The sequence below is a fragment of the Mchenga conophoros genome, linkage group LG8 (assembly GCF_057382185.1).
Source record: "Mchenga conophoros isolate Kocher_MC1m ecotype Shallow Benthic linkage group LG8, M_conophoros_male_GT1.1, whole genome shotgun sequence".
Taxonomy (NCBI): Eukaryota; Metazoa; Chordata; class Actinopteri; order Cichliformes; family Cichlidae; genus Mchenga; species Mchenga conophoros.
In genome coordinates, this window is record NC_140533.1 from 1,872,669 (window position 1) to 1,899,361 (window position 26,693).

At 43.4% G+C, this 26,693-nt stretch overlaps 2 protein-coding genes across 8 annotated transcripts in view; both read left to right on the forward strand.

Annotated features, from left to right (window-relative positions):
- Positions 1-8,219, forward strand: part of exoc6 (exocyst complex component 6) — a 74,103-nt gene extending 65,884 nt beyond the window's left edge. For 3 of the 7 annotated variants that reach the window (XM_085283573.1, XM_085283572.1, XM_085283574.1), the window contains 2 exons: positions 1-91; positions 2,428-8,219. The exon at positions 1-91 is cut by the window's left edge and continues 22 nt beyond it. In XM_085283573.1, the coding sequence (XP_085139699.1) occupies positions 1-91; positions 2,428-2,554 (218 nt within the window). In that variant the 3' untranslated portion in view covers positions 2,555-8,219. Of the gene's footprint in view, positions 92-682; positions 2,387-2,427 lie in introns of those variants that run through there. The other 4 variants (XM_085283568.1, XM_085283571.1, XM_085283567.1 and 1 more) reach the window with 4 other exon arrangements.
- A 10,119-nt stretch (positions 8,220-18,338) lies between these two features.
- Positions 18,339-23,919, forward strand: cyp26a1 (cytochrome P450, family 26, subfamily A, polypeptide 1). Its single transcript, XM_085283575.1, has 7 exons — positions 18,339-18,602; positions 18,809-19,033; positions 20,956-21,237; positions 21,395-21,544; positions 21,632-21,766; positions 22,992-23,138; positions 23,234-23,919. Exons 1-7 carry the CDS (start codon positions 18,414-18,416, stop codon positions 23,570-23,572), a joined length of 1,467 nt encoding a protein of 488 aa, XP_085139701.1. The 5' UTR covers positions 18,339-18,413; the 3' UTR covers positions 23,573-23,919.
- The last annotated feature ends 2,774 nt before the right edge of the window (positions 23,920-26,693 follow it).

Below are 26,693 nucleotides of genomic sequence, written 5' to 3' on the forward strand. Positions count from 1 at the left end.
GGGACTGGTCAACGTACTTGGCAGACTATGGCCAGCCAACATCCAAATACCTGAGAGTAAATCCAGCCACTGCCCTGGCTCTGCTGGAAAAGTAAGTACATGGGCTGAGTACATCCTGCCGAGTGTTAAGGTGTTCCACCCAGTAGAAGACGTAACAGTGAAAATTCATATTTGAGCCCCCCCATAAGGGTGACACTTTCTGCAGCCAGCTTTAATCTAGACTCCTGTTTCGTCTGGAGCACAATTCCCATATTTCAGGGTTAAAGGTTAAAGCACATTCACCTAGCTTTCACTCTGTGGGTCACCCTGCAGGATGTATATAGGACGCTTCAGAGGGGATGCTGATTGCTGAAGATGCCAGCCAATAACCTGTGATGGGTTCAAAAAATCTAAATACATTTTGTCTCGTTCTATGTCTGTTACATGTTATTATATGTATGCTTTATAACTGAGAGTGTGTTCAATGTTAAAGAAAGGCTATTCAAGTCATTTATTTTGAAATTTTTCATGAGGAGTGCACTAATGTTTGGTACGATTGTTTTATGGTCATTTATGACTTTGAGATTTTAGCCATAAATAACTCTTGAACCTAACATAGGATTGGCTCGCTTTCCCAGCCTTGCCTGTGTTTTGCTTCTTACTCTTAATGTTCTTTGTTTCTTTTTCTGCTGCTGCTGCTCAGAGTCTACAGGGGGTACGTGCAGCTTCCTCACGGCTTCATTCTCTGTGTGTTTCAGATCATAGCAACCCCTGTGTGCGCGCGTGTGTGTGCGCGTGTGTGTCTGTGTGAGTGTGTGTGTGTGTGTCTGTGTGTGTGTCTGTGTGAGTGTCTGTGTGTCTGTGTGTGTTAGTGTGTGTCTGTGTGTGAGTGTCTGTGTGTGTGTGTGTGTGCGTGTGTGTCTGTGTGAGTGTGTGTGTGTGTGTCTGTGTGTGTGTCTGTGTGAGTGTCTGTGTGTCTGTGTGTGTTAGTGTGTGTCTGTGTGTGAGTGTCTGTGTGTGTGTGTGTGTGCGTGTGTGTCTGTGTGAGTGTGTGCGTGTGTGTCTGTGTGAGTGTCTGTGTGTCTGTGTGAGTGTCTGTGTGTCTGTGTGTGTGAGTGTCTGTGTGAGTGTCTGTGTGTGTGTGTGTGTGCGTGTGTGTCTGTGTGAGTGTGTGTGTGTGTGTCTGTGTGTGTGTCTGTGTGAGTGTCTGTGTGTCTGTGTGTGTGAGTGTCTGTGTGTGTGTCTGTGTGTGTGTGTGTGTGTGTGTGTGTGTGTGTGTGTGTGCGTGTGTGTCTGTGTGAGTGTGTGTGTGTGTGTCTGTGTGTGTGTCTGTGTGAGTGTCTGTGTGTCTGTGTGTGTGAGTGTCTGTGTGTGTGTCTGTGTGTGTGTCTGTGTGAGTGTGTGTGTGTGTGTGCGTCCATTCTTCAGCACATTCTCACCTGTGTTTTCGTTGTTTGACACAGAAAGCTGTAAATGTTCTTTGTTGAATCTTCACATCATGTCACATGTGAGATTTCACTGTTTATCTGAAGAACGTTTCTTAGTATCGTTTTATTACATTGTAACCATGAGCTACACTAACTGAACAGTGGCAATAATAATAATAATAATAATAATAATAATAATAATAATAATAGGAAAGATTTTGTGGTGAGTTTACTCATCATGGACATGATTAATCTTGATCATCATTAATCTTGAGCTGTTATGTTTTCAGCGTGCAGTGATTGTACAGCACACAGATTATATGATGATAAAGAACAGAACTGAGTTTATTGTGGATTTTCTCTGATCCTAGTAAAACTACAGACCCTGCTCCCTCCCTGTGCAGTGGGGCAAGTCATAGATTTTGAGCAAAGACAGGAAGCAGGAGTGTGTTTAACAGAAGCTGAGCTACATACTCTGGAGCTTTTAGTTCTACGTATGTAAATATCAGACTTTTAAAGCAAATTCAAAGTCAAATAAAAAATACATTCAAGTCAGAATCAGAGGCTGTCAAATCATGGTGAGACGGAGGAGAAACAATGCTGTTATTAAGGTCCAATAACACATTTATTTTAATGCATCATATTTAAAGGTGGAATTCTTTAGAAGAAATCCTTTACGAGCAGGCAACCTTTGGACAGTCGTTCTGCTTTTTAACAGGACATGTCGTAGTTAGTTCTGGTCCATTGTTCCCTCACCCACAGTCCTCTGTTCAAATACCATCACACAGTCAAGCATCTTCAATTCCCATTAAAGTTTTGTTGATGTGCTTTGATCCAAGTTCAGCTGTTTACTCCACACCAGACTCAAACGAGCTGAAATACAAATGTTCCAGAGCTAACGTAGCTCAACTGAGCCGTCTGCAGACAAAACCGTCTTTGTCTCCACTACATGAGGAAGTGTTTTTGTTCTTTCTCACTGAATCATTTGTTAGTGATCCTCTCCATGTGTCTCTGTGTGCAGGATGAAGGACACCAGTAAGAAGAACAACATCTTCTCCCAGTTCAGGAAGAATGACAGAGACAAACAGAAGCTGATAGAGACTGTAGTCAAGCAGCTGAGGAGTCTGGTCAATGGCATGTCCTCTTAAACCCACACACACACACACACACACACACACACAGAGACTAAAAGATGTAAACATGAATGGCATCACATGCACGCGTTGAACTGCCAACAGAAGGACTTTTTCACATATGTAAAAACAACACACCAAATGGCAAAGACACACTTGTGAACCACACGGGGAATTCGAGGGACAGATACACAGCTTACATGTACACACAAGTCACACACACACTTTACATGAAGGCAAAGCAATAGACAAACTGTTCAGAGTGTGCAGGACTCTGCAAACACACAAAGCCTCCTTAGCTGACTCAATACTCGACGATAAACGGCATACAGCAGTTCACTGACACAGGAACAAGCAGTAAAATGTTTGTAAAGTATTTTTAATGCAGACGATGAGACGAACTATGTTTTGTACTTTTGTGGGAGTGCAATGGTTGCTGCAGAGCGAGAGCGCTGGAAATGACAGGCACAACTATTGGGACGATGAGGTCAAAGGTCAGTAACACCAGTGAATGGCACCAATCACTATCTGATGCTTTGTCAGACACATTTATAAACCGAAGCCCTGTGCAGTAAGATTATCTGCTGGTTAACCTAGTCAGTGTAAACCAGCTGTTTGGAGTGTGGTCGTTAACGAGTAAATATGTCAGCCCATGCTAACCTGCTGAAGTCCTCTTCTTTCTTTTTGTTGTTGTGCATTGAGATGAGCCTATTTTAGCTGAAAACAGATTTCCACAGACACTCAGTCTGAGCTTAGACTCATGCAGCCCCTTCTGTTTAAAATGTAAAGAAAAGCAGAACTAAAGACAGATCAGATATTTAAACTGAACAAATGTCCCATTTTAAGAATAATAGCACGTTTTGAATTTGATGGCACATCTTTAAAACGAAAAGACGGACGTTTCCCACTGTGTGAAGCTGTGCTGCTGGAACAGCTGCAGTGTGTGCTTTAGTGTTGTCCTGCTGAAATATGCAGGTCTCTCCTGAAAAATACTCTAAAACCTGTATACACCTTCCTGCATTGATGGCCAGATGTGCCAGCTGCTGATTCCATAGGCATTAATGCGCCTCCACACCATCAGCGATGAAGGCTGAGTGCTGGTAACAAAGCAGACTCTTCCTCCCGTCTTTAGTCCAAACATGTCGTTTTGGCTGACCTCAGGACAGTTTCCCACTTTGCCTCAGTCCATTTTAAATGAGCGTTGGTCCAGAGAGGACAGCAGAGTGTCTGCATCGTGTTCACATGTGTGATCTGTGGATGGCAGAGCGAGCTGTGTTCCAGCTGAAACTCAGACTCACACCTGGAGGTGACAGGCAGCCAGTGCTGAGCTTCAGTGCTGAGCTTCAGTGCTGAGCTTCAGTGCTGAGCTTCAGTGCTGAGCTTCAGTGCTGAGCTTCAGTGCTGAGCTTCAGCCTTGCACACACAGATTTCTCTGCATCTTTTGATGCTGTTATTACTCTGGATCAGACGTTCACAGTCTTTTGCAGCGCAGCACGTTATTCTGATCTGTTAATTGTACACGTAGTTTCTTGCAGATTGGTGATCCTCTTCACCTGGTCATGCTGCTGACCTGTTGCCAGGTAACCAAATCAGCTGTTCCTCTGTTGGATCTCTTACGTTTCAGCTTTTGTTGCCCTGTCTCACATTTTGCTGCTGCCATCAAATTTAAAATGAGCCACTAATGTTCTTGAAATAGTCAAATGTTGAAGTTTAAATATTTGATAAGTTTTCTGTGTTATATTGTGAATAAAGTACAAATGGTTGTATTCTGGTTTTATTTACATTTCAGACAATTGAAATGTGGGAATCCTACTGTGAACAGATCTGTAATAACGATGAAGATGATGCTTATCTTTTCGTGTGTTGCTTTGTGTTTCTGGTTAGATACTACGTCACAACAACAAAGGTGCAGCAGTTAGTGCTGTGTGCTCACAAAGAAAGGCTCACATCAGGCCCTGTGTGTGTGACGCTGGCATGTTCTCCCTGCTCATACTTTGTTAGAATGTTGGAGTCACAGTGAGAGTCTGAGGTTCAAGAGTCTGACTTTGTTAATGTCCACAATCCTTTCAGCACTGCTGCGCTGAGAAGTCCACATCACAGCTGGGCCGATGCCATCCACAGGTTTCACTTGGAACTGTAGACCTCGGGCCAAGCTTTGATTGATTCAAAGCAAGTTTGTGCTGATTTGAACTTCAGTTGGACTTTTCAGCTGAAATAGTCATTTATGTGAGGACACATTATGACCATCAGCTGTGCTGAACACACGGTCTGTGCTTTAGTCGTTACACCTGAGCAGTACTGCTAACGGTGTATCAACCACTTAAACATTCATAAATGAAAATCTTTTCAGCCTCGTTCCACTCATCTGCGTAAAACTGCAGCCACACTCAAAGTAAGTGCAGTGACGCGGTGACCAGAGACCAGAAGGGACTACCAATGAGAGTGCAGGTTACCACTGATTTAAGCCACATTAGCTAACCAGAGTGGGGAGTGTATGCAAGCGACCAGCCATCAGCATCACAGCGATACATGACGAGCAAACCCTCCCCAGTGTGGCTTACAGCTGCACGTGTGCCTGCCGTGTACGGCCTGGTTCACTACCTTACTGACTTTGACCAACTGCAGAGGGGTTTGGTTGGGCTTGTGTCATGTTAGGGTGAGCAGCTGCTTAATGAATGAATGAAGTTCATTAAAAATGTAGTAAACTTTCCTGTAGTGAAAACGTCTCCCTGCTTCGTGTTTCCAACCTTTCTGCGTATGAATGTGTCATGTGACCCCGACAAAGACCAGATGAAGTTCATCGTCCCAATACGTCACCTGTTGTTGCTGTAGCGCTGGTTCTGTGACAGGAGAGAGAAGTGTGGATGATGATGTCTTCAGAGACTGATGTTCATGAGAAAAGGGATGTTTTATTGAACTTGGTGTTTGCTGTTGTTTGCTTCTTCTGCCTGACAACCCTGAGACAGTGACTGAACATGGAGGAGCTCGGTGTGTGCTTGCATGAGAGGACAGCAGAGGGACAAGCCTGTCCATGGAGTCTCTGCATATTTACATGATTTGACCTGTCTTACATGGATACATATGTTGCACAACATAAGACAAAGCTTGATACCAAATAATTTGATTCGTTACCACAAAAACAAGATCGATGCTGGTCAGGTCTTTGCAGCTTGTTGCACTGGATTGTATTACATTGTGCAGGTGTAAACATCTGGATTTGTTAAGGCCCTAATAAGGGTTGATGAAGATTTTAGGCTGAATGTGTGTGACACTGTAAGAAACAGCCCTGTGTATGCACGTGATGCCACCATATAAGAGATTCACTACAGTCATAGCAAACTAACACCTGGTATTAATATGTGGCTTGTGTCTGCAATATGTTTAGCATAAATGCAACACACACGAGTCCGACTGTTAGTGGATCAGCTGGATCACCTCTGAAGGTGTAACTGTAACGTGATTGTGAAGCCAGTGTTTTAAAACTGGCCACAATAAGCGAGGGGCAGATCTAAGAAACAGAAGGACGCTAACGGTTTGTTAGCCAACATCATCCTCCCGCCTGCCTCTGAAGGACGCCATATTTAACAGAACGAACACTTACACTAGTGACTGAAACTAATCAGGAAAGTTGGCTGGGGGTTATTTTCCCATAGACTTCTATACAAGTATTTCATCTCCTGCTGACCACAGAGGTTCTTTTTAGACCTGGAGGCTACATCCAGCCTCCAACTTTTACAAACTGAGGCACTGCACTACAGTAAACCAACTATGCACGTGTCCTTCAGGCTGATTCCAAGCAACCTAAAAAGTATGATGCCAGTAACTACTACTCTGTGGTGTTTGCAGCTGACCGCGTGCACGTCCACAAGGGAGCAAGACTGCACGAGGTCAACGACGTGGCTCATTCAATACAAAATCCACTCGACCCCCTTAATATCACTTGATTATTCTTTATGATTTCTTTAGCATATTCTAAAACCTCAAAAGCTCAGCATGATTTTTTCCCATAACCAGCTTTGCACATTAGAGTATATAGAAATAATATGTTAGATTTAATGTGACGTTTAAAATTGACTGTTTATCATGTTGAAGACGAGCCTGGTACCTGAGCGTGGGTGAAAAGGACAAATTCATACAACCTTTTGGCCTGTTAACGACCTGCAGAGCAGCTCTAATATCCAGGTTGCTGGTGCTCTACACCTCAGACAGTGAAGCAGGCCTGCCTGTGTCACATCAGCACATGTTAATACCAGGTGGCGATGGAGGCTACGTTTCCTCAGCACGTGGAGCTGGTGTCGCTGAAATTATGCCCCGGCATTACTGGGCCTGTCCGTGGTGCTGAGGCTGGTCAGGTGGACTCTTCTCATACAACCCACCCAAAATATCTGATTCACGCTCACATGGAAACGAGCTCCATGGGGGTCGCAATGTTGATTTAAAGTGCACATATTTAATCGCTCGGTGGCCGTTGCATTCTCTTCTTTTTGTTCCTCAGGGTGAAATCAAGCTTTAGAATCACTTAACACACAAGCACAGCAATAATGAATCTGTTCCTTTACAGCATCACAGGCAGGTTGACATTTTGTAACAAGACCGTTTCTATTCTGTTTGTGTTTGGGCTCTATTTCCTCCTCTGCAGGTGTTTTTGCACTGTAAATGAGTTGTTTTCCTTTTATGATTTATTATTTGCCTTTTTTAATGGTTACTTGTAAATGCCAATGTATATATTGGATATTTTGTAAAGAAAATCTTACAGCAGCCTGTCTGCTTTAGAGAGAATGTGAGGTCGACGGTGTCATATGAACCTCCATCAACAGCTAAAGTAAATATGTAATTAATAAGAGTTTGCATTTGTTCCTTTCCTGTTAAATGCAGCTGAGTGCAATATGAGGACCTGAGTGATTGAAGTCGGTACCTTCTCTTCACACAACTGCATGATTAAAATGTAAAGAGCTGGCTCCTGCTCCACCATACATCCCATATGAACTGTGTAAATAAGGTCCCACACATTTCTCTCTGGGTTTCATCACACCAGTCACACCATTGCTTCTGCTGGTTTGAAAGTAACTACAGCACCTGTGTCACAATATAAATAAAACCCAACTTCCATACAAACACAGCCTGTACTGGTCATAGCTGATGCAAACTGGAAACACAATCATTACACTCTTCATTTTGAAGCTGGCCCCACTTTGATTTTCATAGGAACAAGGATGCTGTACGCCCTGAACTCTGCTGACTTCCTTGATGAAAAAGTTGATCCCACCTAAGGAAAGATTGGCTGGTGGAGAACTCGTTGCTTTTTTAACAGAGAAGCTGTTGTTCCATGTCCTGATGTCCTTGAAGGATTCAAGGTCTGACCCCGGATTTTAAAGACGGGGACCACAGTGATCGGGTCGGGGCAGCAGAATGGGGAGCGTGACTCTTGAGTTATTGGCACTGACTGCTGGTTTACCACATCTAAGATTAAGGCCTAATGAATGTAGGTGATTTCGATTTAGTTTTAGCACAGACGAGTTTGTTTTCTCTTGTCACTTGCAGACGTAAAGAGAGGGTACGTCTGCATATCCAAAGGCATCCTTGCTTTGTCATTGTTCTCAGTAAGAAACGCAGACTGAGATGTTGTTTCCCTGAATTTGTTGTTTTTATTTTGTGTGCTGTAATAAAAGGTTATCCAACACTAATGGCTTCCTGTTGTTGAACATACTGTTTGATGCAAAACTCGGCAGGCAGGTTATATTTAAGACCGATACGTCCAATTGTCCAATAAGACGTGCGCGTCTGACTGGTCAATATTCACGTTGCTGTGATGGATAAAAGTCAGACTGAGCCATGGTAACATTATGGTAATGTGCTGCTTTAAGAGTAGACAGAAGGTGGCTCTTTTTCTGAAAGAAAAAGCTAATATTTGATGTCTATTTACAAGAAAGACTGGAACCAGTGTGTTGGACAGGCACTGGAAGCTGCACAGGAAGAGGTGGAGCTGTTATTTGCGTCCAGATGAAATGAAAAGCATTGTTTACCTGCACTTCCAGGTAACTGGGTTCTGATTGCTGGTTATTCTTGTGTACAAGATGTCAGTTCAGATACCCAGGGTACTGAAAGCTGTCCCAGCTGTGGACTACTTTGTCCTGTTCTGGGACTTAAGTGCTCACATGGGCAGTGACAGTGTGATGTAGAGGGGTGTGATTATGAAAATGCTGATGTAGTGTTTTTATGCAATTCATTCAAAAAAAAACTGCTCTGTAGATGTGTAATGGTGCCTAATCCCAAACCAGCTTTACACAGTTTGAAAGAACCAAGCCTGAAAACCAAATTCCTCTCCTTGGGCAGGTGTGTGTGTTAGGCTCTGCCATCGTGCCGAGCAGGCCCTGATTATCAAACTCCACAAAGGGCCACTTTGTAAAAAATGGTGCTTGTGAGAGCAGAACGCTGCTTCACGTTCCTGGACACCTCTGTGATACCTGCACATATTTGGTGCAGTGCAAAGGTTGTCGACGGTAACAGAGCGGGAAATCAATCAGATTAGCTCGGACTAATAAACAAGTTTGTTCTGTTGGTAGCCGACCCTTTAAACTCACTGAGTGACACACAGGCAACCCTTTACAGGGAGGGTCTGTCATTTCACTCAGAGCCTCAGCGTGTCCCCGCACACACACACACACACACTCACACACACTCACACACTCTCTCACACACACTCACACACTCTCTCACACACACACACACTCACACACTCTCTCACACACACACACACACACACACTCACACACTCTCTCACACACACACACACACACACACACTCACACACACTCACACACACACACTGTGAGTCAGAAACAGAAAGTGAACTTTGCCCTGGGTCAGTGTGTCACCGCAGTGATCTTGGTTGCTGCAGATGCAATGAGGCAAGAGACATTTGGACAGCAGCAGCTCGCACTGGCAGGGCGGCCAGTGCGAGCTGCTGTATCTCTTGTTATTGTGCACGCTTCACCAGATACACACTTTGTATATTTTTGTGTATCTTTCAATGTACACCTGCTCAGACAAGCCAGTGTTTGTCACATCCAAGAGTAAAGAGTCAGCCAGTAAAAAGTCCTCACTGGGTTTTACACAGAGTTACTGGGAGAAGATGGGAGAGCTATTATATAAATAATTATTTCCAAACGACGACTGTTTCTTCTTATTGATTATGTGAAGAATTCATTTCGAGAGGCAAAGTCCTCTAACACACTTTAACGTGTTTACTTTTAAAATTAATAGAATTAGTTTATATTACATATATATAGTATGTTAAGTATATAAGTTAGTCAATCTTCAGATTAAGCTGTGGGCAATGATGCCTGCAGATCATGTGTCCACTGGATTTGTAGCTACAAACTGCTGGTTAAGTGTGTCTGACATGGTAAATGCTACTGGCACTGAAATGACGTGTCCGTCATGTTTGTGTTGATGCTTTGTTAAATGTTTTCTTTTCCTATCATATTAATGTTTGAACTGTAAATAACTCGTCTCCCTTGATTATTTCTTCACTGCAGTTCACCTGCAGCTGTTTGCTATCATGCAGATTTCTGCAGTTAGGATCTTAATTGGTCCTTACATATATAATTATTGCTATCTCAAAATGCACTGACAGTGGTTTGTAGCAGAGACACGTGTGCTTTGCCCTAAACAAACACTACAGAGCATGCTCAGTGCCCACATTCTGCTTATCCTTGTATCTCTTCAAGTTTCAGTTGCAGCTACTGAGGCTTCGTAAAGTACACAGAGGGCTTGATGTGCTAATACGTGCTAAACTGTCACAGTCGTGGGAGACACAATGAACAGATCAAACAAACTTTAATGCCAGTTAACAAAAACACATTTTTATTCTAGTTTTAAAAGACTTGAGGGAGCAGACCTGACTGTGAGGGATGTGGGGGCAAACATGGAGAGCACACAGGCTCTCCTGAATCCACAGACCTGTTCATACATCAGGGTGTAAAAGGTCAGTGACAAAAGATTGAAGTTTTGTTGATGAACAAAATCCTGAAATCAATTCTGAAGGTCACAGATGAAACAGGTGTAATATGACCTTAAGTGCCTGTGAGGAGCCAAGCTGCAGCATTTCATACAAGCTTAAGACTGGACAAAGTAAACTGCAGAAGTCAGAGTGGGAAGAATGACCATCTCCAAATCTCTCACAGAAATATCACTCCGAAACCTTTGCCATGAGGCTTGACAGAAAAACCCTGTGATGGAATCAGAGAGGACAAATTCAGTTTGATCCTTTTTTTATTTCTGTTTAGCGATAACAGCATTTATGAGGACGAGCACACTGATCAATAATGAAGTAACAATGACAAATAAAAAATGTTACATGCACTGATTTAATATGTTTTAATATGTGTGTTGTACTTATTTCTTGTCAACTCTCTCATTATATACACAATGTGTGTCTGTGTGTAGCACATGGGTCAATACATACATACGGCTACTGGTGGACGGAGCAGTCGCCTGAGACTGCATTGGTCTGAAGCCCCTCAGTGAGATCGTTGACAAGACTGGCTACAGATACCGACTATGGCGTGGAGCAGTTGTCAGCCACCTTCTGATCATGGATGGCATCAAGCTGTATGCCAAGAGTGAGACATCGATTCACTGATCCACACTACCAGGCTATACAGCAATGACATCGGGATGTCGTTCGGGCTGGAGAAGTGTAGTCGGATGGTAACAAAGAGAGGGAAGGTAGTCAGAACTGAGGGGATTGAACTACCAGAAGGCAACATTGCAGACATAGAGGACAGCTACAAGTACCTGGGGATCCCGCAGGCAAATGGGAACCATGAAGAGGCCGCTAGAAAGGCTGCAACCACCAAGTACCTGCAGAGGGTCAGGCAAGTCCTGAGGAGTCAGCTGAACAGTAAGAACAACCCAAGGAAGAGGAGGAACCATCATGGAAGGACAGGCCCCTTCACGGTATGTACCACTGGCAGATAGAGGAGGTGGCTGATATCCAGAGGTCCTATGTGAAGGTTGAAGGTAACAGTGGTAATCGGAGCACTCGGTGCAGTGACTCCTAAGCTAGCCGAGTGGCTCCAACAGATCCCAGGAACAACAAGTTATTTTTACATTCAGTACCACAGTAAACCAGACAGACAAAGGAGATGATGACACATATCCCTCCACTGACCCGGACACTGTTCAAACAGTCTGGCTTGTTGCTGCCGGAGTGAACGGTATCTTTGTAAAAGTGTTTTAGTGCAAGTGTCACCACATTTCCACCAACACGTACAGAGAACGACTGCAGCTAATAATAAGAAATGTTCATTCACCTACTCAAACAATGCATCCACGGCAGAGTCGGTGTCAGAAAGGTCAACATCCACAGTCATCGTGCTGCTGAGCTCTGGAACTGCAACAAAGACATGCTACATGGATTACTTTTATTCCTCTCCATCCTGTTTGCTTTTTGTTATTTGCTTGTGTTCAGCTTGGAGGAACCCATCTGTAAGCACATGCAGGGAAACTGCAGGACAGAACTGAAAACAAAGGTTGACACAATTCCTCAGGTTTATATTAATGACAGTTAGAAATAAGGAAATAAAATAATCCCTTTCCACAAACTGAGTGCACATATTATGGCCACTGTTAATTCTGTGGGCAAAAGATGACAACTCATGAAAACGTTATTCTACAAAATACTAAAAGGGAAGCACTCCTGACTGCAATATGTGTCACATAAAGGTTAATGGGCTCCAGAGTCACACTTCCAGGCAGGAAAAACACGGTCCGAAGTCAGGCCCAGATGTACTGCAGCTCGGAGTACTCTCAGATCCACTGACAGCCTCAACAGGGAACAGCAGTCGTCTTCTAGACCCACCACCCTGTGTGGAGTCGGCAGCAATCACCCCAGCTTTGGCAGGTCAGCGCTGCCTTCAAGCTGCAGCATGCAGTAAGCTTCGGCCTGCACGGAGAAACGGGAATATGTGACAGCAGTGGCTGCCATGTGGAGTATAATCAGACTATAAGCATAATCAATTAAGCCAGCCGGACACAGCCACTGTGAAACACAAAATCACCTCAATAAGTGGGAGTTTCCTACAGCAAATATGGAAGTGAATTAGCATGCAAGTGCTACAAGTCTGCTGTGTTAGAGGACGTCTAATGAAGAACAGGACGAGGCCTCGAGAAGACCTCGTCCTGTCTCCTGTACTCTCTGACTTTAAGTCTCACATCCAAAGACGCAGAAACAATGATGTCAGGGGACAAACACTGAGTGAGCGCATACTGAATTAGTAGCTTGACACTCCCTATGACTTCCTCCTGCTGGGAATGCACCTCTGATTTGCACCTCAAACTAGAAATCCCAAGAGTCAAGCACGCCAGTGACCATTAGTGTGCGCCTCACTGAAGTAGTTTCAAACTGAATACAATATTTGTGCTCACACTCAGTGTTTTTGTGATACCCAGAGTGGCTGCTTCCAGCTCTGTCCTGCAGGTTTCCCATTAAAGATGCATTTACTCATCCTTTGTTGAACTGTAAACACAAAGTCTGACATATAATAAAATGTTGTGGTTAACATGTCAGCAGAGTCATATATAATTTCCTCTGGATTAATAAAGTACTCTGATTCAGATTCAGAGCAATGTTAGCAAACCACTGGAGCCTTATTGATGGAGTCCACTGATTCAACATCCGTCTGTTCAAAGAAAGGTGTATTAGTGGGCCCACAGCCACAGGAGACAAGGACCAGAACCAGAGGCTCGGTAGCTTGTGTTTCTGCGGTGCACTAACATCACAGGAAACAATGATATGATGCTGTTTTGTAAAGCAGTGCAGAAGATGCAGAAAACATTTGCAAGCATTTGTGCAAGGGTCCTTTGCCTGTTACTGCACCTCCAATTTAATAAATGCTATTTGCTTTAAATTTGGACAGGATGATGGAAATAGGTGCAGTGATTACGTGCAAACATAACACAAACACACAGTATGTAAAGAAACACATTGATCCTTCAGTACAGTCTGAACTCTCTGAGGCAGCATTCTTATTATTCCTGTAAGTATCTTCAAGAATCGCTCTCCAGCGCTTCTCAGTTGACTTACTGAGATATTAAACAAATGTAAAGCAGTGAAATGATTCCGTCATTATAACCCTAACCCCTTAACGGACAGTGAACTTGGTTGTGCTCCAGAGTTCACTGAGATGTCGAGGTCACAAGCAGGTCAGCCAATGTGAAATGTGGTGCTCGCTGATTGTGCACTCTCTTCTATAGGTGTGTGTGTGTGTGTGTGTGTGTGTGTGTGTGTGTGTGTGTGTGTGTGTGTGTGTGTGTGTGGCCATGTTCCGATCACCAGTTAAGCTAGCATGCATGACTTTGGACTGTGTGAGGAAACCCATGCAGGCACTGAGAGAACATACAAACTGCACACAAAAAGGCCAAGCCACATTAACACACATTAATAAACTTTGCACAAAACCTGAGGAAATGTATGTTTGGTTGGTTATTCCTCTGTTGTAACAGTGTTTTTGGCATTAAATCTGAGGCCACTGGAAAGTCTTAAATGCTGCCACATTTGCAAGGAACATGAATTTGTGGGTTGCGCCCGTGAAAAACTTACTGGCAGTTCAACAGTTTATTAATTGAACTATCAGGGGTCTCAGTAGCTTGTGCTAAGTCTATTTGTGTTTTTGGGGGTTTATCATCTAAATATGATCTGCAACAGCACAAACAGCAAAGCCAAGAGGGACAACGTTTGGCTCTACGGACAAGACACAACGTCAACTCTTCAGTAGACTGACAAACTTGAAACATTTCTATAGTAGGTTTAATCATCAGTGTTGTAGACTAATTATTATTATTGTATTTTCACTGGTCCAGTTTGAAGAAAACCCTGCCTGTGCATGACCTGCAAGGTTTAAATGAACAAAAGCAAATGATGATATATCTGGACCTCAAAACCACGGCGCGTACGCTAATCGTCCTGTTCAGGTTTCAGAATGTGGAAGAAGCAAAGTGTGACTGTGATTACAATAAATGCATCAAGTGTTTATTTATTATTGTTACTTTTACTATTAATACTGTTTCTAAATATTTTTCTGGCAGAAATATTATCGATATTAATGTTTTTAGGGGACCAAGGGGTTTATCAGGGAAGCGTGAACATCTGAGTTAACTTCAATAATTACTTCCTCCAAACCTTCAACGTGTCTTTTAGACCCCATTCCTATAAAACTGCTCAAAGAAGTCCTGCCATTAATTAATGCTTCAATCTTAAATATGATCAACCTATCTCTAATGATCGGCTATGTACCACAGGCCTTCAAGCTGGCTGTAGTTAAACCTTTACTCAAAAAGCATCTCTAGACCCAGCAGTCTTAGCTAATTATAGGCCAATCTCCAACCTTCCTTTCATATCAAACATCCTTGAAAGAGTAGTTGTCAAACAGCTAACAGATCATCTGCAGAGGTTTATTTGAAGAGTTTCAGTCAGGTTTCAGAGCTCATCACAGCACAGAAACAGCTTTAGTGAAGGTTACAAATGATCTTCTTATGGCCTCTGACAGTGGACTCATCTCTGTGCTTGTCCTGCTAGACCTCAGTGCAGCGTTCGATACTGTCGACCATAATATCCTATTAGAGCGATTAGAACATGCTGTAGGTATTACAGGTACTGTGCTGCAGTGGTTTGTATCATATCTATCTAATAGACTCCAGTTTGTGCATGTAAATGGAGAGTCCTCTTCACACACTGAGGTTAATTATGGAGTTCCACAGGGTTCAGTGCTAGGACCAATTCTGTTTACATTATACATGCTTCCCTTAGGCAGCATCATTAGAAGACATAGCATACATTTACACTGCTATGCAGATGACACCCAGCTCTATCTGTCCATGAAGCCAGATAACACACACCAATGAGTTAAACTGCAGGAATGTCTTAAAGACATAAAGACCTGGATGGCCGCTAACTTTCTGCTTCTTAATTCAGATCAAACTGAGGTTATTGTACTCGGCCCTGAAAAGCTTAGAAATATGGTATCTAACCAGATTCTTACTCTTTAAGCATGTGGTTACAGAGTAAGCATTTACTAAGCATTTAATGTTGTGATTCGGTGCTATATAAATAAAACTTTAAATTCAATTTAATTGAAAAAAGAGACACTTAGTTCTTTAGCTGAATGTATGAAAAATGCCAAAGATATATGCATGTATAAAACTGCATTTTTGCACCAACAAGTTGAAAAACTATCAGTAAATAAAAACCTGCCACATCTCAGCCTGTTGTGCAGTGTGTCCTTAAAAACAACACAAATGGACGACAAAAGAAGAAAGCCTAAAATCCACCTACAGCAGAAGAACTACATTTAAAAGTTATATCCTTTAAGTCTTTACCTTACGATATAAAGCACCTTGAGGCAACTGTTGTTTGATTTGGTGCTATATAAACTGAATTGAACTGAAGCTTTGTATAAAGTTGTGTTGTGGCTAAAGCTGAAGTGTATAAGAACAGACTGTGATGGAAGGTGTTAGCCTGGGAGCTATGCATGCAGCACTACCTGACAGCAGCAGAGTCACTGTGTAGGCGTTTACATGGAGGAATCATTCTTTACACTTGAACTTCCCTTCACCTCCTGTCCCCTCTCCCCACCTCATAACACCTCAACAGCAGAATGCTGTTTCACACATTCACATTGTCGTGTGAAAAACTCACCATCCACAGCATGACCAGCTGGAAACCCATTCACCCTGAAAGTCCATCACAAAGCGCTCTCTCTCTCATACATGATAACTCTGGTTGTCAGAAGCATTCTGCAAATGATCAAACGATGACATGAAAATGTAACTTACTCTAAAAGCAGCTTTGCACAGTGCTTTTAAACAGAAAGCTGAGCAACACACTGGTGCCCAAGGTACATCACAATATGATATATGTCACAGTGTTTTACATTAGAGACTATTATCAGGGGAAATGTGACTTGGAGCCTGGAAACCAGCAGAGTGTGCCCAGTAACTCTGTCACCGAGCACAGAGTGCACATGACAGCTGAGAGGTGAGGCTTGGACTAGACTTCTCTGTGACAGCTGTGCACAGCACAGACAAATATTCTTCCATGAAATTTTTTTACAGATATAAAGATCCTACGTTTGCATCCAAAGTACTCCACTTGACCTGTTGAGGCTGTGTGCCTAATTCCATGTGACCCACCCTACTACACAGACACACAAAACAACATCTGGAAATGTTGTTTCAGGTATTTTCTTGTTCACTGTTCAGCTTTTTCCCAAAATAACAGGCTACTTCCAGGAAATCCAGCTATTTATACGCTAATATTACCTCGTGTTTGTTTTAGTTTTTTATTAATTTGAACTGAATTTGAAATGTAGTCTTTAGTATTCATATTTTAGTATAACAATATATTTGATATTGTCTTGTTGATTTTGAGAAACTGTAATAAAGCATTCCTTTTTTTTTATCCCAATGTAAAGGTCAAGGGTCCTGTTTGTCAAAAGAAACAAAGGTAGGGCCTGTTGTTGGCCCCACCTGCAGCTAAGGTGGTGTCACCTGGTTTGTACTAGTCACACTTCACTTGTAAAGAAATGTAGAACAAATCAGTTTTGCACCTTTATGAATCTGTAGACATGGGAAGAGAGACACTGATCCTGGTCTTACTGCACAACAAGGCTGAAAAAACAACCCAAGTATGTCTTTAATTGTATCCTAGAGATTTACCTGGTGCGCTACAGCCATGCAAAAGTTAAAGAAAAAGTCTTTTTTTTCTAGCAGGCCGTGACGGGAGATCCGATTATACGTCCTGGCTGTAATGGTGATAGCTGCCGCACCTTCCACAGGGGTGAACCTCAGGGCGCGCACAGTCAGCCAGAACAGAAAGATCCATCCGTGTAATGCTTCGCTGTAAAAACAGCAGCCAAGCTGTCTCTGTCAGGCTGAGCGCGCACACGCACGCTCGCACACACACACACACACACACACACCCCTTGTGAAGTTATGGCAGCTCGTAAAAACAAAGAGTCCAAACGCAGCGGCTCGGCTGACGAGGACGTTCTCTGCTCGGTGTTTACTCTGCGTGCAGCAGCGTAACCTGGGAATAACCCTGCGTGTGACCCGTGTTTGAACCCACTCAGAGAGATATCATTTTTATAACACGCACACGGCAGGACAGACTGACGGCAGGTTAAAGTCTTCTTCGAGATTAGAAAGCGGCTGAAAGAGAAGCCGCGCGTCACCGCGCAGCGCAGCTTCCACCTTCATCTCTGATAGTCACGTGCTGCCTTATTCACGTATTGATTTATAATTAAGGCAGGAGGGTAAGCCACAGCGGTCACAGGCTATGAAAGAAAAACAACTCGGACTTTTAACTATGAATGGCACCCACGGCACCCACGGGGAGAGGGATTAAGCGCCGCTTTTACATTTTCTGAAAATTGGAAAGGTCATTGCTCCTGAATACTCGGCGCATGATTACCGCTCCTACAAGCGGGGCTTAAGCCAAGGTAATGAGTGTGTAAAGTAGCTGCTTATTGCCAACAAAGGCGTCTTGGGACTTCCATTGTCTCGGTGGGAATCATCACCTTTTCTCAGTGAAATCCGCCGTGGATTGTGTGCGTGCAACAGGAGGTAGGGACTAAAGCCGTGGCCTCTGGAACAAATGGTGAGGCGAGTCGGCCAGCACAGGTCGGAGGCGGGGCCGAGCAACACCCACAATTAAAGATGAACTTTGCGTGAACTAATTTATCGGAGGGAGGAGAAGGTAATGGGCTGCCCACGGGCTTGCCAGCCTATAAAAACTGCGGCTTGGCACACCGGAGTCCCAGACGCAGACTGAGCTCCACCTGAAGTCTTCACCGGGCCCACGAGACGCTGCAACATGGTCGTGAATGCACTGTTGACCACGTTCTTGTGCACCGTAGCGCTTCCCATTCTGCTATTCCTGTTGGCCGTGAAGCTGTGGGAGATTTACACGCTCCGATGCAGAGACCCGACTTGCCCTTTCCCGCTGCCCCCCGGGTCCATGGGCTTGCCTTTCATTGGAGAGACGCTGCAACTCCTCCTCCAGGTAAACGCTGCTTCTTGTCATCACGCGGAGGATGAAATATTATATTCAACTTAAGCGTGAAAGTTTGGGTTTCCCGGAGCTTATGGGAAGTGTAGAATTAAAATGAACCCACTGTCATAAATGTGTTCATGTATATTTAATGTATCGTGCGTGAGGGTAAAACCATCCACACGTGACAGTTTGTTTGCGTGGCCATATGTTCACAGAGGAAAACATTTCTTCGGATGAAGCGGGAGAAGTACGGTTACATCTACCGCACACACCTGTTCGGGAACCGCACGGTGCGCGTGACTGGCGCGGATAACGTCAAGCAGATCCTCCTGGGGGAGCACAGGCTGGTGTCCGCGCAGTGGCCCGCTTCTGTTCGCGCGATCCTGGGCACGGAGACGCTCTCCAACATGCACGGAGCTCAGCACAAGACTAAAAAAAAAGTAAGTTACTTTGACCTTTCCGTAGAGGGAGCACTGGCTACAGCGGGGGGGTTACATCAGGTTTGCGTCCAAACTCTGAACAAATGCGTCTCCTCTCTACAAAAACCGGGAAACTCGAGCTCGGTCACTTCGGTTCTGTTCAGGTTTGTGACATGGCACCAGTTTGCACCAGTTACCTCCAGGTGCTGAAGCTCAATATCATCATGCCACGGTCATATCTGTCACACTATACCTCCAGATTTGACAGCTACTGCTGCAGTGTCATTGTAGTGAGTTTTGTTGTTGTTTTGTTTTTTAAAGAAACTTTCTGTCATTTTATGAAAGCAGAGACTTGATGTCTCCTGACACAATGTAGTTTGTCTTTCTAATACCAGGGTCATTCCATACAAACACATTCTCAGAACATTTTCTGTCTCTAATTTGTTTTAGAATCGAATCGAAACTCGTTTAGAATTTAGACTTTGGTTTTTTGCAATCTTAGCTTCATATCAAATCCTCCAGAGAATGCTCCATCCACCTACTTCCTGCATGTTTCTGTTTGTTTTTGAAATCTGTGGCAGTGTTTGAACATGAATATCTTAAACTGTAAACATAAAAGCCCCAGATTCTCAAAAGAGTGAATCAGGATCCGTATTTTGGGACAGCTGTATCAAAACGTTTTTGCTAGTTGGTGTCCTGTAAAGTCCCACATTTGAGCACATACTAATAAAGAGAGAATCCAAAAGACACCCAGTGATGGTCTCTGAAAGGTCTATAGTTGTAGTTCACAATAATGCTTACTTTTTCAAATGTGAGGGGGAAATGCAATTTTCATTTAACATTGATTCTGTTTAAGCAAATATGCCAAGAAATAAAATAAAAATGTCCATAGATGGTTTATAGCAGTCTCTGAATATAGCTGAAACCCGTTGAATCGCACGTGCGACCCACATTTCGGCACGCACTGTGCCTCGGAGGAGTCTTATAATTTAGGTTAAGCTTCAGATGTGCTGAGGCATTAAAGCTGCAACAAGCAGTGATGTAAAACATGCAAATAATTATAGTAAAACTAAAGAGTAACGAGAAGTAAAAGCCAGCTGAGCCGGGATCAGGTGAAGGCGTGCTGAATGTCACAAGAACTGTAATAAAGCAAAATGCTGGAAACTGGTCGGCAGGCTGTTGGACCCCAAATGTTTTTGCTTTATTCAGCGAGGTGTGGTCGAGGTTTTTTGACCATAGCATTTTTTAGACCAATTGGATTTTGTCGAGCAGAAGGCCCACACGGAGTTGTGCACCCCACACCACCCACCCTGCTCTTGAAACCCAGCTTGAATGTTTCTGTTTTGATAAAGCTTAAAATCAGGACTCTAGCAGGTGATGCTGAACCAGCTTAGTTATGCTGCTATAGACTCATTCCTCTTTCATGTTCTGCACGTCTTTGTCCTCAGTCTCGCTGTGGTCTCTCCTCTTTGCTCTAGTCTTTCCCCCTCACCCCCCATTTGGTCGCAGGTCGTTCTACGTAGCTGCTTCTGTGAGCCTGGATCTGTTGGCGATCTCTTCCTGTTAAAAGATTTCTTTGCACATCTGCCAGGAGCTTGGCAGGGGGAATAATGTGACAGTCTTTCACAATATAAAGTGCATTGAGCTGGAACCATATCTAAACATTAAAAGTCGGACTTGAGCTGCTTTGCATTTGTCTGCATAATTATTCTGAAACTGGTTCCAGATGCAAATCGTCTTTTTCAAGTTTTGCTAACACACTGACCTGGAATCAGTGTAAATGAAGTGATGTCAGCTGCTGATTTGTCGAGCTGTAATGTTATTTCTGGCATATTGCCTAACTAAAAACATTTAAGGACAGAATACTTGTCTTTGACACCGGCACTGAGGTGAAATGGTCTCACTAAGTCTGCTCTTCCATCATTACTCCTGTGCCCCCTCAGGCTATCCTGCGCGCCTTTTCCAGGGAGGCTTTAGAGCTCTATATCCCCGTTATCCAGGAGGAAGTTCAGGCTGCAGTGCAGGAATGGCTGGCAAGTGACTCCTGCGTGTTGGTCTACCCAGAGATGAAGCGGCTGATGTTCCGCATTGCCATGAGGGTCCTGCTGGGCTTTGAGCCGGAGCAGATTCAAACCAATGAGCACGAGCTGGTGGAGGCTTTCGAGGAAATGATCAAGAACCTGTTCTCTTTGCCCATTGATGTGCCTTTCAGTGGACTGTACAGGGTAAGAAGCATGAAATGCCAATATTTTAAAATTGTACAGTTAGTCCAAATAATAGCAAAACTTTACGGACAAGATGAAATCGTTTAGGTCTTCTCTCGCCTACCCTCATCTGATGTTTTCCCCTCTATTCCCACCTTTCCTGCTTCCTCTCCTGCAGGGTCTGAAAGCAAGGAACTTCATCCACTCTAAGATTGAGGAGAACATCAAGAAGAAGGTGCAGGAGTCAGACCAGGAGTGGAAACCCAGAGACGCCCTGCAGCAGCTCATAGACAGCAGCAACAAGAACAAAGAGCCCATCAGCATGCAGGTAATGAGGAGGTCACCTGCTGCAACGCACGTCTGCAAAACCGATTTCTGTCCATATGAGCCACTGTAAGTGTATTTCTGTTTGCAGGCCATCAAGCAGTCTGCCACAGAGCTGTTGTTTGGGGGGCATGAAACCACAGCCAGCACAGCCACCTCTCTGGTCATGTTCCTGGGTCTAAACCCCAAAGTAGTGCATAAACTGAGACAGGAGCTCGAGGACAAGGTAAAGCTTGTTTACAGGGACTGTTTTTAGCTTATTTTGTAAAAACAAGGTCTGGACTTTCATACCCATCTATCACCTGGTGCTGAGCTTTGTCACGAAATCGATCAATGTAGAGCAGTGTCAAACCACGGAGGCCCCAGAAAAGTGCAATCAAACGATGAGTTTATTAACAGCCCAGAGAAAACATCAACATATGTCTTCTGACCCAAATACATGTTGTGGACACTTATAAAGCAGTGGGGTACACGCCCCCCGTGGCGTCAATGACAGATTAAAATAGGTTCCAGGCATTAGTCACAGTTAGTCGTACATCTTTAATAGCTATAAGCAGACATAGAACTTCTCATTTTGATAACACCTTCCATACAAGTAATAATCTTAAGCCCTCAGAGTATGAGGGCTGGTTATCGCCTCCAGTCATCTGTTACCAAGTAGAATAAAATGCAACAGGTTTGCAACAAGAAGCTGGAAACATTTGGGCCTCTGCTCAGGCCTATTCCTAGATTATATGTATTATATGTACTGTAAGCATGCATTGCAGTTATCCTTCTATGTTCTAGTTTCCCTCAGCATGGATCACCTGGACAGTCATGCCAGTGAAGCTTAAAACCCTTAATGAACTGAACATCAACTCAAAATAAGCACAGATATGCAATGTGTATAAAATACTTCTGACCGTACTTGTAATAAAAGTTAACATAATGGAAGGATCCTCAAATGGACATCTTCAATAAACAGCTGTAATGCAGTATCAAGACTGTGAGAAATATTATTAGATGAAATAATGCTGTAAAGAATGTTATTAATGCAGGTATAATGATGCAGGTTATATGGCAGCTTTGACTTGTTGTGTAATAACAGTCCCGAGTCTTTGCTGTCCAGTCTGATGCTTTAGATTTCCCAAGACTTGTATTTCTGGTTAAATTAAACTATAATAAAGTTACTTCAATAATTTTGCACATCACAGAACTACTGTGGAGCTCCATCCATACTGAAGCTTCTGAAGAACCTCAAGTGGCCATCAGTGGTTAGCACTGCTGCCTCACAGCATCGAGGCTTCTGGTTTGAACCCCACTTGGAGACTTCTTCTGTGGAGTTCTTCCTGTGGCTGTGTGGGTTCCTTTGTTGTGCGCATTGACTAAGCTTAGAAAACTGAGGGAAAACAAAGACGGGCAGCTGACTTTGCAGCTTCACAGAACAGTTGGATATCGCTTTCTGTGTTCAGGCGGCGCAGGGCATGGACCTACAGAGCCTGAACATCGAGTCCTTGGAGCAGCTGAAATACACAGGCTGTGTCATCAAAGAGACGCTGAGGATCAACCCTCCTGTGCCTGGAGGCTTCAGAGTGGCCCTCAAGACCTTTGAGCTCAATGTAAGCTGGCAACAATTTCATAAGTAACATGAACACGGAGGCTTTTAGACTCATGACAGAAGCGGCTCACTAATGATTTCCACTTGCCTCCTCAGGGTTACCAGATTCCCAAAGGCTGGAACGTCGTCTACAGTATCTGCGACACTCATGATGTGGCAGAGATCTTCCCCGACAAAGAAGACTTCCAGCCAGAGCGCTTCATGTCCGATCCGTGTGCGGACTCCTCCAGGTTTCAGTACATCCCCTTTGGTGGTGGCTCCAGGATGTGCATTGGGAAGGAATTTGCCAAGGTTCTGCTGAAGGTGTTCCTGGTGGAGGTGGTAACAAAGTGTCACTGGACTCTTTTAAACGGGCCTCCAACCATGAAAACAGGACCTACTGTCTATCCCGAAGACAATCTGCCAACCAAGTTCACCAGCTATGTACAAAATTAAACCGAATAAACATCTCAGATTTATTTTTATTTTCCCCAAAAGTCATAAAAGATTTGTTTGCAGACTCACTCACATGAACAGGAGGATGTTCCTTTTAGCTTGGTGTCAGTGTTTAAGCATTAACTGTACATAGTGTAGATTACACAAGAGCAAATTTTATATTCTACTATTTATACTTTGGATTTGTGTTTTTTCTTGAGCTGAGCAAAATGAATGAGAGGCACTCTGGACCTGTGAGCTGTGTCTACAGGACTGTACATATTTAATGTGTCTGTTAATATAAATATGCCTTTCTATTGGACCTCAGCTGATGTTTGGGTTTTATTTAATAAAACAAATTTGCAGAAGTGTTTGTTTTTCGTCTTTCACTGAACCAAAAATGATCGCACATGTCTGGTTAGATGCTGTTGAGTGTCTGTGCACCAGTAAGCTCACTATGCTACATGGGCTTTTGTAATGTCCATGATGCTGGTTGTAACTCTGGTTTCGAGTTATTATATAACAGGTTCAGCCTCCTCCATGAGTGCATAATGAGGCAGAAAATAAATCTATGGAAGCACAACTGAAAATCATCATGGATATGTAGACTGTGGATTTTTAGTTTGACAAATGTCGTCTTTTATAAAGTTAGACTAAAAACCTGGCCCAAAAGTCTGACTTTAAAATGTAATGGGATTACATCGTTTAAACCAGTATTCTGTCAGCGTCTCGTAAAGGTTGACTTCTCAGTGCTGGTTCAAGGTTTACATTTAGAGACTCAGAGCTGGAAACAAAACTCTGCAGCTTTGGGATATTTCCATGTTCCATCATTTTCTCAGTGATGAGCCATCCTGCTCCAGCATGTTAGACATGCTCTTATGCTGGGATGCTTCTCCACCAAAAACTGCAAAGAGGCTGTCTTCTTGCCGTCCAGTGGTCATTAATTTCCTCCTCGTACACTCTGGGCTGGTGGAGTCCAGATGCTGTGGCCATAAATCATCTTTCTAAACGTGTTTAGGTCATACTTTGGATTTAGTCTCTTTTCTCTCTAACACCTGATTGTTATCCTTGAAAACACTTGACTCTGACGTCAGCGTAGAATCAGCTGTTCATCAAAACACACTTACTTCTAAGAGATTTCATCTGTCATTCATTCAGACAGAAATGGAGTCATTTCTTCCAAACCCTCCAAATCGTCGTGTGCATAGAGAAGTGATTGAAATGACATTTGAACAGAAAGGAAACACCACATATCCCAGTTCAGGCAGATATGTACACTTTTTAAAAACATAGTTTTTGTGTTTTCTGCATTTGTTAGCGTCTGTTGTGACTTCGCTCAGCCAACACAGTCTCTGCTCCGTCCGTGGGTGCAGCCCTCCTGCCATGGCCATCCTTCCACTTATGGTGTTTCTAGGCAGAATTCCTCCAGCCTGTCTTTTCCCACATAGTGCTAATCGGGTCTCCTTGGATTTCTGCAGTGTCCTGTGCTTCCCCCTGTGTAACCAGTGTTTCTCTGGGTGCCAAAACCAGCTAATGTACTAGTATTACCAGTTCTCTACCTGTCTGCCCACTTCCCACCTGCCTCGTCTTGGACATTCTGGGGCCCTTGGAGAGATGAGCCTTGGTGTCATCTCTCTAAGTAGACTGTTGCGATCAAATGCAGCAACACTTATTCTCACGTACCAGGTCCTCCAGTACCCTCTGCTCTGCAGCAGACCCTGTAGAGTTCCCTCAGGTTACAGCCAGTCACTCCTATTCCAACAAACAGTTTAAAGCTGCTCTCTGCATCTGGTTTAACCAGACTGATGACTAATACCAGCTCACTGCTGGTTTACCTCTGACCTACAGTGCTGCCTCAATGCTTTGCTTTTACATACAATAAATGTAGATTTTTATATATTCATTAAAATGTGGTTATTTTTATTTATCTCTATTTAAACACATTTTTTTGACTATTTAAAATTAACTATTTGTGTTTTCTATTCATAGACTGTATATAAAAGATGGACACAGACACAACAATGCCACCCATCAGCTGAGAGCTTCTGAAAGTGGACATGATGAAACAACACACTGAGAGGTCGGGAACTTTCACTGATGTGTTGCATCGCCTGCTGTATTGTCCTTTTTTGCTACTGCAGTGGACCCAGCAGAGTGTGTTTACGCTTATATTATTCAAAATGATTGAGACTGAAAATCTATCAGCAAAGTGTTTATCATAGTCACAGATTTCAGACTTCTATTAAAACCTGACCGTTTCTGCCTGCTGCTGGCCGTCAGGAGGAACACAGTTTTACTTTGGCTCGATTTTTTAAAGTTACATCTGATACAATTTATTGTAAGATTGCATATTTTTACATTGAAATCCAGGGAATGTAAAACGTCTGGGTTAAAGGCAGAAACAGTGAGTGTGATGTAAGAGTGATTGTAAATGTAGTGATAACACAAACACACACCTCTTTATCAATTGTTGCGAGGAGGAAAGCAACAGAGGAAAAATCTGGAATCCATACAAGCAGGCAAAGCAACGATGTGCCCTGATGACCCTGGCAGATGAGCAGCCAGAGGGTGAACCAGAGTTCATACTGGTCGGTTCACTTTCAGGGCACCAAGCCAGTAAAGATTTACAGAAGAAGAATAAAAGCAGTCCAGTATCATAGCATTCATGTGTCTTCACTCATGATAATAGACTGTTAAAGGATTACTGTTTAAGTGTGTTTATGTCAAAAAGTGAGAAACAGCAGCTACTGCAGCCGACATTGCAGACGATTGTTCGAAGAACACATTACGAGCTAGCAGAGGAGCTAATGATCAGATTATCTGGTTAGCACAGAGAGTTCATTGTGCTTAAAACAAATCCTAACCGTTTTGAGCACTGATCGAGAGGATCGTAGTCTGAGGAGTGTCTGGACCAGCTGCTCTAAGAACTGCAGAAGCTTCTCAGATGAAACGTCTTCAAGGAAACTTCAAGAAGTCCAGACGCTTTTCTTTCTAAGCTCCTCGAGCTCTTTTGCATCGCCACACCTCACCTCCTGGATCCTGACACCCCTCAGCAGACATTTTGAACTTTGGTACATTTATGTGTTTAATCCATGACTTTGCTTTACAGCTGCTCTTTTCTCTCATGTTGTACTACGTGAGG